At 39.0% G+C, this 16550-nt stretch overlaps 1 protein-coding gene and 1 pseudogene across 1 annotated transcript; both read left to right on the top strand.

Annotated features, from left to right (window-relative positions):
* LOC145964933 (uncharacterized) overlaps positions 1-15750 on the top strand; it is a 31496-nt pseudogene extending 15746 nt beyond the window's left edge.
* LOC145965603 (uncharacterized) lies at positions 1820-4672 on the top strand. The gene is made up of 2 exons (XM_083089269.1): positions 1820-1962; positions 4097-4672. The coding sequence occupies exons 1-2, from the start codon at positions 1820-1822 to the stop codon at positions 4665-4667; spliced, it is 714 nt and encodes a 237-aa protein (XP_082945395.1). The 3' UTR covers positions 4668-4672.
* Positions 15751-16550: the final 800 nt, after the last annotated feature.

The raw sequence follows: 16550 nt of genomic DNA, 5'->3' as shown, positions 1-16550 counted from the left end.
ACGCGGCGTGTCGCGAACACGATATAGCATACTCTCGGAGCAACGATCTCACCGAGAGACACGCGGCGGATAAGATACTCGCTGAGAAAGCGCGGAATCGCATCGTTGCGAGAGATTCGACTCTCGGTGAGAGAGCCGCCGCCACAGCTGTCTGGACAGCGATGAAAGCCAAGACGAAGCTCGGTATGGGTCTGAAGACGAAGACGAAGAAAAAAACGGCGAAGAAACGGATACTTCCGGTAGCGAAATGCGGCGGTGTATTGCCGATTCTACCAATGTTGGGTGCGCTCGGATCCCTGATCGGTGGAGCGGCTGGTGTAGCGAAGGTGGTGAACGACGGAAAAGCCGCGCAACGTCAGTTGCAAGAGATGCTACGTCACAATCGCGCTATGGAAGGTCACGGATTATATCTCGCTCCTTACAAATACGGACGAGGAGCCTCAACGAGAAAAAAAAAACGTCAAAGAGACGCTAAAAATGCCGCAGGGCGCAACTACCAACATACAATTGCTACAACTGGCAAAACGTATGCACATTCCATATTTTAGAGGTGTTTTCATGCGCAACTCGTTACCGATCGGTGGTATATATCAAAACGAGAGCGGCATTGTAAATTTGGATAGCGTCGAAGGACCAGGTACTCATTGGGTAGCGTATGCAAAGAGGGGGAATCGCGCTATATATTTCGACAGTTTCGGCAATCTTCGACCACCGAATGAATTGGTGCGATATCTCGGACGAAACGTAACGAAGATACAGTACAATTACACACCTGTTCAAACTTACGATCAGAGCATCTGCGGACAATTGTGCTTGCAATTTCTTCGAACGGTCGATGCATGTGAATTTAAAGACAGATATTGCGCTATTTAACTCAGTATTCGTTAAACAGTTTCGTCGACATGTCTATGACGTTCACATTGACTGGGAAGAGTAGCGTTCTCACGGCAAACTTCTTTCCCACCATAGATTTGAGCGACGGCGAATACGAGCTCGGTCTAACGGATTTTGAGACTTATCACACGATACCGAATGTGAATTCCTCGAATAATAAATTTTACTTTGGCAAAGACGACGAGGAAATTACGATTCCCGAGGGATCGTATGAGTTGCAAAATATACATGAATTTTTGAAACAAGCAATTTCACGGAAACATCGCGATAAGAAACACATTGACTATGAAGATGATGAATATCCGATAGTGCTCCGCGCTAATTACAATACAATGAGGAGCGAGATCAAATGTGCCTACAGAATAAACTTTACCAAACCCGACAACATTGGATCGCTGCTAGGATTTTCGAATCGTATTCTCGAGCCGCGAAAATGGTACGAATCAAACATGCCGATTAACATTCTCAACGTGAATATTATCCGTATAGAGTGTAACGTGACCGCGGGTGCGTACAACAACGGCATACTCGTTCATACGATACATGAATTTTCACCGAGGGTACCACCGGGATATAAGATATCGGAAACGCCTGCACAGATCATTTACCTGCCGATCATCGCGCGGAGCATTACGGATTTAACGTTACGCGTTGTCGACCAGAACGGACGATTGCTCGATTTTCGAGGAGAAGAGATCACCGTAAGATTGCACGTACGTATGCGACGTATGAGATGCTCGTATTGAACGGATCGAAAGACGTGAGAGATAACGCAATCTTTACGAGACCAGCAACACCACCGACAACAACAACAACAACAACGTCGACGTTCGCTAATATCAAATCATCCAAGAAAAAGAAACTCAGCGCATCGAACGTTGCGTTTTTACAATCTTTGGGATTTGCGGTGCGAAACAGCTGAACGATGACCGACATTCTCAACATCGGTGATGAACCGATCTTTGACAATCGTATCATCAAGATCGAGACTCACACGTACAACCCGTTCGCCAATACAACGTTCGGACACAGTGATGAAATAAGAATACCCATACAACAACAGGATCTGTATACATTGCCGTATGAGAGTTTCCTATACATCGAGGGACAACTAACGAAAACCAAACCAGCTGAAGGAAGTGATGTGGAACTGGCAAATAATTGCGCCGCATTCATGTTCGATGAGATTCGATACGAACTCGATGGCGTTGAGATTGATCGCAATAGAAACGTAGGAATAACTACTACGCTCAAAAACTATGTAACGGTATCATCCGATAGAAACGTGATTATGAAAAACGCTGGCTGGGATCCGTGGACCTATGAGAATGGACATTTCAATTTTTGCGTACCGCTCCACATGTTATTGGGATTTTGCGAGGATTATAAACGAGTGGTGATTAACGCTCGTCACGAATTGATCTTAATACGATCGCGCAACAATAATAATTGTCTGTTTGGAGATTCGACACTGGAACCTGTGATCAACATATTCAAGATACAATGGCGAATGCCACACGTGCTGTTGAGCGAGATCGAAAAACTGTCGATGCTGCGTGCTCTGGAAAGCGGACGATATCTCAGCATGGGTTTTCGCTCGTGGGATCTATACGAGTTTCCGCTATTGCAGCTTACAACCAAGCATTCGTGGGCCATTAAGACCGCGACTCAACTGGAGAAACCACGATACGTTGCTTCGCTCTGCAGACAAACCGGAAAAATATCATGTCTGAGGATACGAGTCGATTCGACCACTGCAAATTAATCAACGTGAAACTCTATCTGAATTCGGAATGTTATCCGTACGACGATATGAATCTGGATTTCGAAAAAGGCAGATGTGCCATTCTCTACGACACGTACGCGCGCTTCTGCAAGATCTATTACGGATACGAGTATCTCGAGCCGAGTCTCTCCATCTTACAGTTTCAACGTCATGGTCCGTTCGTGATTATCGATTGTTCTCGACAAAACGAATCGGTCAAGAGCGCAACCGTGGATGTGAGATTGGAATTCGAATGTAAGGAGAACGTGCCGGCGAATACCACTGCGTACTGTCTCATCATACACGATCGTGTGATCCAGTACAATCCGTTGACCAACGTTGTACGCAAAATCACCTAAGCGATAACATCGACACAAGAGAGAGAGGGGAGGAGAAGCAGGATATAAATCAAAGTGCTGCGAGATGATTTTAGAGTTTTGTCATTCATCTCGACTAACGTATCGAAGAGAGAGATCTCGTCATGTCCGTACCAACGTTTGTGGATCTGCAAGGATTTATTGTCGGGAGAAATTTTGTCGTGAAGGAAGCTGCGGTTCTGAGAAAGGGATATGTTCTCTCGCATTACTTTTTCGCAAGTCCCGTACCGTGGAGCGTGCTTACAAAATCTGAGCGATGTCAAGTCTCATGGGTGATTAGAAATCATCATGGATTACAATGGGAAGACGGAAACGTTCCGTATGGCTTGGCTCAGCGTGTAATTACAACAGCTGTCGATGGTACGATACACGAAGAAGAAGAAGAAGAATCGTCTGTCGTGTACGTTAAAGGACTTGAAAAGCGAAAATGGCTGACCGATATACTAGACGATGCGGGAAACGGCTATATTATTGAAACCTTGGATGCAGACTATGAAGATATTGATTCTCTAAATAAATTAGATATTACCAATAGTATGCGATGTGGAAAACATGTTAAGAATTGCGCATTACAAAATGTATTCAAAATATTTAACTGGTGGTCGCAACGCCAGAAAGAATTGCAAGAAAATAAAATATGTAAACATTAATATGTTTTATCTCTTATTTTCCCTTCCTAGACCTTTCCATGCGTTTCTAAGAATTTTTTGTCTGAGCGTTATCCCCCCTTCTCCTAAAATTCAAAGCATTGATCCCCCCACCACATTATACTTTTGGAAGATGAGCGTCATGTATACTCGGTTATTTCTTATACGATCAGTGTCGCGTTAACACCGCTCTCGTGGTTCACTTTTCATAACTCCCAGAGAAATGTATTACGTCGAAAGAAACGGAAACAGAGGCAGCGGCATCGGAAGACGCGTGAATAATTACGTACCGAGTCGTGATAAAACTCCATCGTTTGAGAACAAATGTGACGAGTAAGTTTCATTTAACTTCTTTCTATTTTTTATATATTTTTTTTACAAATTGTATTATTACTATTATTTTAATTTTAATTTTTCTGTAGCATTTCGTTGGAACGTCGTGCGGTTCGTATACTAGGTAGACGATACGCATTGACAGCTACGGAATTCAAATTCCTCGAAATTGGTATCAACGTGGGTCCACCGAGTTACGTGGAGATTGCCATAGGAGATCATCGAGGAAAGGAAATGATATTATCTCTCGAAACGTGGAAGGGACTCTACGAGCAACGTCGCAATATTCAAAAATTACTTTGGAACAACTCTAAAGATGACTACAATTTCATAAGCGTTGGACCGCTAACAGTGAGAGTTCGTACGATTAACGACGTCAAACTCATAAGTCTCGAATCTTCAAACGTATGCTTGATGATGGTCGAATCGACATTACATCGTATGTTCGATCTCGATCAATGCATAGATGTAACTTTTGATCGATTGGGTAAAATTATCGAAACAGTTGATGTCAAGTTTACGCAATTCTTCAATATCGCGTCTACTGTAATAAATCCAAAAGAAATATCTAATGTAATACGCGCGAGTGACGCTTTCAACAAGCATCAGCTCGTCGATTGTGAGCTGGCAGCTTTAGTTTTTAGTTCATAGTACGTAAGAAAAAAAAAATATATATATATATATATATATATATATACATAAAACATAAATAAAGTTTTAAGTCTAAATCATGACGTAATTTCTTCGCACGCATTTCCATCCACCCAATCCTCTTCAAAGGAATACCGCTTATATTGTTTAATTCGAAAAAAAATCTAGAATTACTTATATTGTGGGAGAGGGGGTGTATCACAACAGCACAAAACTATTTTGTTTGCGAAAACATGTCCCGACGCGTTAGTCAGCCTTAAGACCCAATCCTCTTCAAAGGAATACCGCTTATATTGTTTAATTCGAAAAAAAATCTAGAATTACTTATATTGTGGGGAGAGGGGGAGGGTACCGCGAGAGCCATTTTGTTTGCGAAAAACATGTCCCGACACGTTAGTCTCGGCCCGAAGACCCAATCCTCTTCAAATACCGCTGTTTATCAATCGGTTTATGATTGTTTATACTTGTCATAAAACATCCAACACAAGCGTCCCCCGCCCCGCCCCGCAGCCCCCGCGCCTACGAAATCCCCTCCGTCCCGCGTGACGTCATTCCCCCGCGCCACCGAAAACCCCCTCCATCCTGCGTGACGTCATTCCCCCGCGCCGCTGAGATCCCCTCGCGCCTCACCCCCCCTGAGAGGACCTGAGTTAGAACCCGCCTTGTATACCTACTTCGGAGCTCGCTGTCTCGCTCCCGGAGCTGTGCCTCAAATTCGGCTCGCATCTGCAAGCGTTCCTCTCGCAGCTCCCGGATCTCTCGCATCGCCGCCTGAAGCGTGATCGTCTCTGCCGATGGGCTGGGAGTCGCGGCTCGTATCCTCTTTCGTGTAGAGACGCCCGTGGCTGGATCCTGTTGCCCGATGTTTGTCGTCGACATTCTAAATTCAGAGTCCTCACAAAGTTGGCAAAATCACGTTCCGGTTGATCCTTCAGTATCCCGTCTATCCCGGACGAGCCCCCAAAATGTTACGCCCGGGGCGGGGACTTCGATAAATATCGAAGTCACGCGGTAAAGAGATCGGCCGCTCGCGGGACGCGCTAAATAAACAAGCACTTAAAGAAACTAATGAACTTTAATGCACTGCACAATTACAACACAAACGGTAACTCAGAACGTAAATACACAATATTAATAACACGGATCGGCTCGTAAGAGAAACGCGTCCACACAGCCTGACAGCTGGCTCCAGACTCAAATGACAGCCGCCGCTGTCAACAACTTCTTGACGACGGACTTCTTCTCTTTCCACGACGGACTCGACCGCGACTCGAACCAGGGATGTAACAATATACATATATATTTACATAATTTATATAACATTCTTTAAATTAAAAAACTTACTTCTTAATTGACACACATACATAAACACATTGTGAAGAAATTTAGTGTAAATATTAAATATTAATATATTATTTTTTTGTTTTAGGTACATATGAAAAAGGATTTAAAAAATTGTAAAAGGCAGAATTTATATCCGATATTAATTCAGAGAGTGATGTTCCGAATTAAGATTTGTAAAAGTCTCAAAAAGATAGAGCTAAGAAAATAAGATCAAGCAGTGATGATGCTACTGATGATGATGAAGGGATTCAATTGCCATCTTTTCCTATGATTCCACAAATTAAAACTACATATAATAAAAGTAATAATAAATATAATAACAAATTAAATCAGCAGTCAAACACAACAGGTAAACAAAAAAGCAGATTTTTTTATAATTTTTTACCTAACAATTTTTATAATTTCATACTTTGGTTGAAATACAGAAAACATTACAACTATCCAGCATAAAAATGGGAATGAATTAGAAAAATCGTCGACGAATACTAATTTTTCTAAAATGAAGAAAAAGGATGAAATATGTTATGATTTAATTACTGATAATAATGAAGGTTATTTATATAATAATTCGATATCATTTCTTTTAATTATGTTTATGAAATATATTTCTTTAATATCTTTATATTTTTTTAAAATTCTTTAAAAATATATTTAAATTGTTTATATTATTTTTTCTACAGAAATAATTGATGAAAATGAAAATTCATTATATGACAAGTTGTTAGGGCCGCGCATTACCAGTTGTAATTCGCGGGCCTCGAATTGGAAATAATCGAGTATGTCGATTCGCGGCACTCTTATCGTAAGCGGCGATACCGGGTGACTGTGCCGTTTTGGAGCTCTCTCTCTTCCCGACCATCGCCGTGTGCGGATCGCAGGTGTATCATTGTTCATATCGAAGCAGAAGATGAATTCATTAAGTGCATTTAGCGTCTAATTGTAAAGAAAGAACCTAACAATTGGCGACGAGGATTTGGCTTTAGACGCAAGTACAATCGCTTGATTTTTTTTTTTGCAAAGCACGCCACGTACTTATTCTTTTTGGCCACGTGGTGCGTATACACGTGCGAGGAGTATACCTTGCATAGCGGCAAACCATTTTTCTAAGGATGCCGGCCGGGAGCACAAGTGGTACAAGTAGTAGTTCCGCTCGGGAAGTAACGAGAATTCAAGCGACTGCTATTCCGAATTCATTTACGATAGAAAATTTCAACCCGGAAATTACAACATGGCGGTGGTGGTTACAACGGTTACAAGGAGCATTTACGATTTTTCGGATTACCGAGAACGCTCGAGTTCCTTATTTACTACATTATATGGGACCGAGCGCGTTCGATATATTATGTGATCGACTAGATCCGTTAGATCCATTTTCGCAAGCATACGAGACGTTAACGGCTAAATTGGAAGAATTTTATGATCCGGCACCGTTAGAAATTGCCGAAAATTATAAATTTCATCAACGGCGGCAGGCAGAGGGCGAGTAGGTACAACAGTTTGCGGCTGCTTTGCATAAATTAAGTCTACATTGCAAATTTGGAAATTATTTGAAGACAGCCTTGCGGAACCAATTGGTTTTCGGACTTTCGAGCAAGAAAATCCAGACGAGACTTCTTGAAAGGAGGGACCTTACATACGAAGAAGCCTTGCAAATAGCCACGACGATGGAGCTATCGGAGCAGGGTGCCACGTCATTACAAAACGGCGCTACAACGAGTTCACCGGCAGCGGTAGAATATCTGCAAGCGGGCAAGAAATCAGTGAAGAAATCGAAGGATAAATATAATAATAATTTTAACAATTCTAAAAAGAAATTAGCAATTACTAGTTCTTCAAACCATAATAATAATAATAATAATTCAACGCGTTTTAATTCGAGCAAGGGCAATTCTAAAACTGTAAAGTGTTTCAGGTGTGGTAAAGGACATTTTGCGTCTCAATGTACTTTAAGCCGTGATGTACGCTGCTCTGGCTGTGGAGGATCTGGACACCTTGTCAAAGTATGTTTCAAAAAGAAGGAGTCAGCCAACCATTTGGATGAGGTTTTACAATTAGAGCATACGGATCAAAGAGATAAGTTTTTTTGCACGCTCTCAGTTAATAATAAGCGTATCCGTTTTGAAGTGGATAGCGGCTCCGCGGTTACGATTATGAATCGTGAGCAGGTTCGTGCATTATTTCCAGGTTCGACCGTTTTCGAGACAAACCTCAGTTTAGTCGCGTATTGTAATACGATCGTTAAGATTTTTGGATATATATTAGTTGAGGTACAATGTAATCAAACGAGGAAAAAATTAAATATTTATCTTACCGAATTAAAGAAAGAACCTTTATTAGGAAGGGAATGGATTAGACAGTTGAAATGTCAGAGCGGTGTGCCGGATTTCTTTGGATGTAACGCATTAGAAAGTATAAATAGTACTACACAAGATGTTACTACGCAATTGCAATCGATATTACGGGAATACGAGAAATTATGCGCGCCCACCCTAGCTAAGATTACGGGTATACAAGCGAGACTTACGATGAAGCCAAATGCAACTCCAGCATTTTTAAAAGCACGATCGGTTCCGTTTAAATTAATTCCATTATTAGAAAAAGAATTAGATGAATTAGTACAGGCAGGAATCCTTACGAAAGTAGAAAATTCAGAATGGGCTACACCCATTGTTCCGGTTTTGAAAGCAAACGGTACCATTAGAGTATGCGGTGATTATAAATCTACGATTAATTCAAAGCTATTGATTGATGAACATCCATTACCTACTACGAATGAACTTTTTGCTAAGTTGGCAGGCGGAATTAGATTTTCAAAAATTGATTTACGCCAAGCATATTTACAATTAGAAATACATCCGGAAGATAGTAAACTGCTTACGTTAAATACTCATAAAGGGCTCTACGCAGTTAATATATTAATGTACGGAATCGCGTCGGCTCCGGCGATATGGCAAAGAACATTGGAGCAAATATTGCAGGATATTCCGGGCGTAGCTATTTTTCTTGATGATATAGTTATCACAGCTCATTCGGATTGCGACCATTTACGTAGATTACACATGGTATTAGGTAGATTACACAAACATAACGTACGAATTAATTTAGAGAAATCGCGTTTTTTTACACATGAAGTACAATACTGCGGTTACGTGTTACGAAAAGATGGAATACATAAAGAACCTTCTAAAATGGAGGCTATTAGTCAAATGCCGCGACCTCAAAACGTTTCTGACGTCCATGCTTTCATAGGAATGATCAATTATTATAGTAAATTTATACGAAATTTGAGTTCCATTCTGCAACCATTAAATATGCTATTACATAAAAATACCCGTTTCGAGTGGACAAGGAAGCAAGAAGTGGCTTTTATAAAGACAAAAGAAGTGTTTATGAGTAACCAAGTATTAGTTCATTTCGACCCGAAATTACCTATTGTTCTTGCGACGGATGCAAGCCCATATGGAGTGGGGGCAGTACTTTCACATGCATACCCAGACGGTACAGAAAGGGTAATTCAATACGCGTCGCAGACTTTATCGGAAACTCAACGAAAATACGCGCAAATTGATAAAGAGGCATACAGTATAATATTCGGTATTAAGAAGTTTTATCAGTACCTTTATGGGAATAAATTTACTTTGATCACGGATCATCGACCATTGATACACATTTTCTCACCAAATAAAAGTTTACCGGTTTATAGTGCAATGAGGATGCAGCATTACGCTATTTTCTTACAGGGATTTAATTATACAATCCGATATAGAAAATCCGAAAGTCATGCAAATGCCGACTGTTTGTCAAGGTTACCCTTAAAGGAAGGCACTAAAAATATGGATGTAATTGACGCTTTTGAGTTAAGTTTATTAGAAACACTACCAATAGATGCGAAAGGCATTGTGTTACATACAAAGAAAGACAAGGAGTTACAAAAACTTTTGCATGCGTTACAGTCTGGTTCCCTGGCACATAGCGCTGACAGATTCAATTTAGAGCAATCGGAATTTACCTTACAAAGTGGTACTATTCTGCGAGGACATCGAGTAGTTATACCGAAAGCGTTGCGTTCTAAAGTATTAAAAGAATTACATATCGGTCATTTTGGTATAAATAAAATGAAAGGAATCGCGAGAAGTTATTGTTGGTGGTCTGGAATTGATAAAGATATTCAGACATTAGTAGAGAATTGTCGAGCGTGTAATACGTTCAAAAATAATCCACCAAAAGTGGAACAGCACATTTGGGAACCATCGGCTGCACCGATGCACCGAGTTCATGCAGATTTTGCTGGTCCTTTCTTAGGACATTGGTTTTTTATTGTAGTAGATTCGTATTCAAAATGGCCGGAGGTGCGAATAGTAAAAAATCTCGCTGCGAAAACAATCATAGAAGAATGTCGAGAGATTTTTGCGATGTACGGTGTTCCACAAATTTTTGTAACCGATAATGGTAGAACATTTACGTCTTCGGATTTCAAAGCGTTTTTAGAACGAAATGGTGTAATATTTAAGTACACGGCACCTTATAATCCGGCAACTAATGGCCAAGCGGAACGTTTTGTTCAAACGTTGAAAAATGCGTTGCGACGCATGGATGCTAATGCGGCAAATGTATACGAGAAACTATGTAAAATGTTATTACAGTACCGTATCGTGCCTCACGCGACAACTAACAGGTCCCCAGCGGAATTATTCTTGGGTAGAAAATTGCGTACCAGACTAGATCTACTTTTGCCGTCACATGAGGAAGACGGGGCTTATATGCCATATCAAAATGACAGTAGAAGTTTTAAAATAGGCGAGCGAGTATCATGTAGGAATTTTGTAGGCCGCGATAAATGGAGGTTCGGTAGAATTAAGAACCGTTGCGGGAAACTTCATTATTTAATTAGCCTTGATGACGGACGAACCTGGCGTAGACACGTAAATCAAATGCGTTCAATTGGTCAGGCAACTCCGAAGCAAAATTCAGATTTTGATTACGGTTCCGTGGAAGATTCAATGATTCGGACCGATACGAATGTATCAGAAAGAGATTTAAATGAGCAGGAACATACGGAAGAATTATTACAGAAGGTTCCACAACACCCTCCGGATCATCCACAGCCACAGCAAACGGAGATAGCTCCGCAGAAGTCGGATACTCAACAAAGGAATAGAGGCCGGCAAGGAACTGTTCGAAGATCAAAATCGTTAGTTAATTTAATTCGCAGGTCAGAGAGAATTGCTGCGAAGGAAAAACCGTCATAGGACGATATAATTAATTAAAGATTGTTCTTATTATACGTAAGCGAAATAATTCGTTTAAGAAAGGAAGGTGTTAGGGCCGCGCATTACCAGTTGTAATTCGCGGGCCTCGAATTGGAAATAATCGAGTATGTCGATTCGCGGCGCTCTTATCGTAAACGGCGATACCGGATGCCGTTTTGGAGCTCTCTCTCTCTTCCCGACCATCGCCGTGTGCGGATCGCAGCTGTATCATTGTTCATATCGAAGCAGAGAATAAATTCATTAAGTGCATTTAGCGTCTAATTGTAAAAAAAGAACCTAACACAAGTCTTTTGATAAAGTTATAAAAAGTAGTAGCAATGCTAGCAATGCATGTAAGTATTGATTTAATTTATGAAATCATATGCTTTATATATTTCATATTTCAATTATTTTTTTTTATTTCATATTTTTAGCAAACTTCGAATTTCAACGTTATGTAATAAGGAAACTCACAGATATAACATTTAAAATATCTTCAATAGATAAGCAACAAAAACATTTTAATGCCAAACTAAATACTATACATATTACATTACAACGTGTTGAAACATTTTACTCCAATGAAAAAATTCAGGATAAAGAGACTGAAGAAAATTTAATGGATAATTTTCCAATTAGTAATATTGAAGATTTAGAGCAATTTGAAAAATTGTTAATTGAAGATACTATAAATCGTAAAGAACTGATGAGTATATTTGAAAAATACGGTTCAAATAATATTTTATGTATAAAATTATTATTATGTTCTTCTTCTTCTTCTTCTTCTTAGTCCTTTTGTTTGTGTCCGAACATAGTGATATTATGTTCTTATTCTTTATAATTATGTTAACTTTTATAGATCAAACAATTGTTACGTATCGGTGGAAATGATATTAAAGGAGTGACATATAATCTTTTACGCAAATTATTATCTGACAAAATAGCTAGTGAATTTAGTTATGTTGGAGGCAAAAAAAAACGAGTTTTTTATGACTTAGAGCTACGAAATATTATATTTAGTAAGTAAAATTTCAAGTACTTCAATTTTATATATATATATATATATATATATATCTTTTATATATACAGGGTATCCCAGGTATCTTCCGTCCAAAAAAAAAGGCAGATTCTCTGGCCAATTTAAAAACGATTTTTCTTCAGCGAAAATGTCGAGGGAGATCATTATTTTTTGCATATTCCCAATTTTTGTCATCATGTATCTTTCTAACTAAGCCTTAAATTAAAATTCTATTAAAGTAAACTCTACCTAAAATTAACTAAAGAATGTGACTTTATTAATATTTTATTCCCATAAGCCTTAGTTTGCGAAAAACCCTTTATTTTCAATCGTTTATAACTCGAAAACTATTAGTGCCGCGACATTTTCGCTGAGGAAAAATCGTTTTTAAATTGGCCAGAGAATCTGCCTTTTCTTTTGGGCGGAAGATACCTGGGACACCCTGGATATATACAGGGTGTCAGTGAAATTTTAGCCCATACGAAGTAAGGAGGTAGATTGGCTCAAATTAAGAAGGAAGGACTTGTACTGTTTTGTGATATTCGTAATAATTAACGAAAAATTAAATAAAGAATATCGGCCAATCTGCGTGAGTAGAAGCGCGCGGCGACGAGAGTCGTCCCACTGTAATCTTATACTAGGCGCGCGGCGAAGCGATGGGCGGATCGCTCTCCGAGACATGATGGTGGCGTGCGATATATCGCAATACCGCGCCGAAAAATGACCCGTCCTTTTAGTGGCGAGAAAATGATGCGCTATCATTTCCACACCACCTTGCGGTAGATAGCATGGTGCGCTTTTTTTATAGTGGTTTCCCCCATAGGCCTATTCCACTCTCAATTTAAATATTTGTGAAAATTTGTTCAAAATGCCGTTACTGTATGCTGAATGTATTAGGTGCGCAACTAAGTTCTCGCTGTTTTTTTTATGAAAATGCAACTTTATTGTGAAAAAATGGTTACAAATGAATCATTCAAAGTATTGCCCATCGCTAGCTACAACTTTTTCCCATCTTTCTGGCAGAGCTCGAATACCGTTACGGTAAAAGTGTTCATCTTTTGAGGCTATCCACGAATCAAGCCATTTTTTGATGTCTTCATATGAGCGGAACTGCTGATCAGCCAGACCATGTGCCATCGAACGGAACAAGTAATAATCGGACGGCGCAATATCTGGGGAATATGGCGGGTGGGGTAGGACTTCCCATTTGAGCGTTTCCAGGTAGGTTTTAACGGGTTTGGCAACGTTAGGCCGAGCGTTGTCATGCTGTAGAATCACTTTTTCGTGCCTCTGCTCGTATTGTGGCCGTTTCTCGCGCAGTGCTCGGCTCAATCGCATCAATTGAAGTCGATACCGTTCCCCAGTGATGGTTTCGTTCGGTTTCAACAGCTCATAATAAATAACATCGACCTGGTCCCACCAAATACACAGCATAACCTTCGCAGCGTGAATATTCGGCCGAGCCGACGACGTAGAAGCATGACCGGGCAGTCCCCATGACTTTCTTTTCTTTGGGTTGCTGTAATGAATCCATTTTTCATCACTCGTCACGATGCGATGAAGAAAACCCTTCCTTTTTTGCCGCTGGAGCAGTTGTTCACAGGCGAAAAAACGACGCTCAACGTCCCTTGGCTTCAAATCATAAGGAACCCAAGTTCCTTGCTTTTGAATCATTCCCAACGCATGCAATCGCTTGGAAATGGCTTGGCGGGTAACTCCTAATGCTGATGAAAGCTCTTGTTGCGTTTGGCATGGATCCTCATCGAGCAATGCCTCCAATTCAGCGTCTTCGAAGGTTTTTGGCCTTCCTTCACGCGGACGGTCGTCAACATCGAAATCACCGTCTTTGAAGCGACGGAACCAATCACGGCACGTTGTTTCACTTAGAGCAGCATCTCCGTAAACTTTGTGGAGCTCTCGATGCGCTTCAGCCGCCGTTTTCCTCGAATGAAAGAAGAAAATCAACACTTCCCGCAAATGACGATTATTTAGCACAAAATCAGACATTTTCACACAACCAAAAGTATATGACGCCAAAACAAAATCACTACTGTGTCAAAACGGTTTGTTTACCATATGTCTAAGCTTGGTTCATGACGTTTTGGATATGTCGAAATCGACCAACACTTATTGGTGGCGCAATCTATTGACAAACAGCGGGAACTTAGTTGCGCACCTAATATCGTAAATGTAAAAAATTGATTATGACAATACCTTCATAAAAATTGATCCGTGGTTGAAAATCCCTCGATAAAATGTATTGCACACGTTGGTAATGATACGGGCGTAATGCGTTACACGTAAAGCGTGATGTACCGCGTATCGCGAAAAACCAAATTCATGTGCCACAGGACGCAAGCTAGTTCCAGGATTTTCATAAAATGCTTCGAGAATCCTTTCTTCATCTCGTACACAAACACACACTGCTGGACCGGTTATCTCGATATTATGCACGATACCCAGTTTCACATAATTATTGCACAACACGTAAAACTGTACGTCCACTTGGTTTTTGTGAAAATCATTCCACGTAAATTACGGCCGCGTGATAAGTATTTTCTCCCGCTAGCCCGTATGCCACAATCATATCCGTATATTCCTGCGGAGTATACTTCATTTTTACTGGTAATTTACTGCGCGAACACAAGATTTTTATTAAAAGCGTCTGAGCTCTCGCAGGCTGTTGCCAGAGTGCATACGCCAGCAGCACGCAACTACAGCTGAGCGGATATGCGAGTGTAAGCGTACGTGTGAGCTCGGCGCCTGCGCATTATGAAAGAAAAAATGCAATTGTTAATCGCAAATTACATTTTTTTTCGAAACAATTATGTGTTTTCTTTACACCAATTGATTCCTCTCATTATTTTGTACATAAAAGTATTAAGGTAAGATAATCGAAAAATGAATATTTTACAAGATATTTTACGGTTCATGTAAAATTAAGAAATGATTTCTAGCCTCATAACTCGGAAAGTACTTAATGTAAACTAACTTAATTATAGTGTTTTGGAAAGCTCTCGGGATGAGCTACAAGAATGTGCAAAAATATATAGGATGTTCCATTTAAAAAAATTGAAGTGACCTTCACGTGACCTTCAAATGACTCTTCAAGGTCAAACCAATAGTACCATCTTATGGCCCCCTCGAAACCAAACAACTTTTGTCTGAAACATTTTTCTCTAAAATGCTTAGTTTTTGAAAGAAAAGGGGTGTACTGGTGGTCTAGGACACCCTGTATATCTTTTATATATATATATATATATATATATATATATATGTGTGTGTGAATAAACTTGTTCTTTTTAACTAATGCAGTTCAGCTAAAAGAACAAATTTAGTGTGAAAATAAAACTTTTTTGGTTTAGATGTTGTACAAATCCAATTTGTGGAAGCAACAGAGTGCAATATCGCTGATCCTATTAAATCTTGGTTGCGACATGCAAAGGAGCGTTACCTAAAGAAAAATAAGTAAGTTTTGATATATTTCGAAACACAAATATATATACATATATATATATATATATATATATATTTAAGTTTGTTATATAAGTTTATTATTATTTTTATTTGCAGTAACGAAGTTAGAATCTGTACCTCTGGAAGGGAAAACAGAGATTAATTAAAGTTTCGAGCGTTTCATATATTTGTAGCGTTTTATATATTTTGTTTTTATTTTATTTTTTGTGCAAAATTTGCATATAATGCAGGCTTTAGTGTGAACTGAATCTTAATTTCTTACACTAGGAAGAACAACTTGCTTTTAAGCCAATTTTAATTTATTATTTTTGATTCCATGATACATTTTCTTTCTTTTTGTACAAGAATGTATGAGTGCAATATATGTGTTTGTACAAACTATTCGTAAATACCACTTGCAATGTATTTTATGTTATTATGTTTTGTACAATGACTGCTGTGATTTTAAATATAATAAAATAAGACTTCTGTGATCTAAATGTAATAAAATTAGTTATATATGTACTATCACAAATCTACACAATCTAAAATAATATTGTTTTATTTTTAATATATTTTTATTTTTAAATTTTGATAACTATCTCGAGCATATGTTGTATAAGTTTTATAATTACATAAATGATATATTTTTACTACTTATTAATATATTTAAAAGTAATATGAAAAAATTAAACCTTCAATATGTAATTTATATAAATAAATATATATTAATATATATATTTATATATAAAAATATATAATAATAAATCACATTAAAGAATGTCTAATTTTTTCATATAACTTTATATATATCAT

The sequence above is a fragment of the Camponotus vicinus genome, unplaced genomic scaffold, assembly GCF_025532165.1.
Source record: "Camponotus vicinus isolate PSW18456_S1 unplaced genomic scaffold, iyCamVici1.0 SCAF_14, whole genome shotgun sequence".
Lineage (NCBI taxonomy): Eukaryota > Metazoa > Arthropoda > Insecta > Hymenoptera > Formicidae > Camponotus > Camponotus vicinus.
This window is presented reverse-complemented; position numbering and strand designations above follow the sequence as displayed.

Coding starts and splice junctions, on each gene's coding strand:
- LOC145965603 (XM_083089269.1), top strand. CDS start 1,820: ATGACCGACATTCTCAACATCGGTGATGAACCGATCTTTGACAATCGT. Junction 1,963..4,096: donor CCCATACAACAACAGGATCT/GTATACATTGCC, acceptor TTAATTTTAATT/TTTCTGTAGCATTTCGTTGG.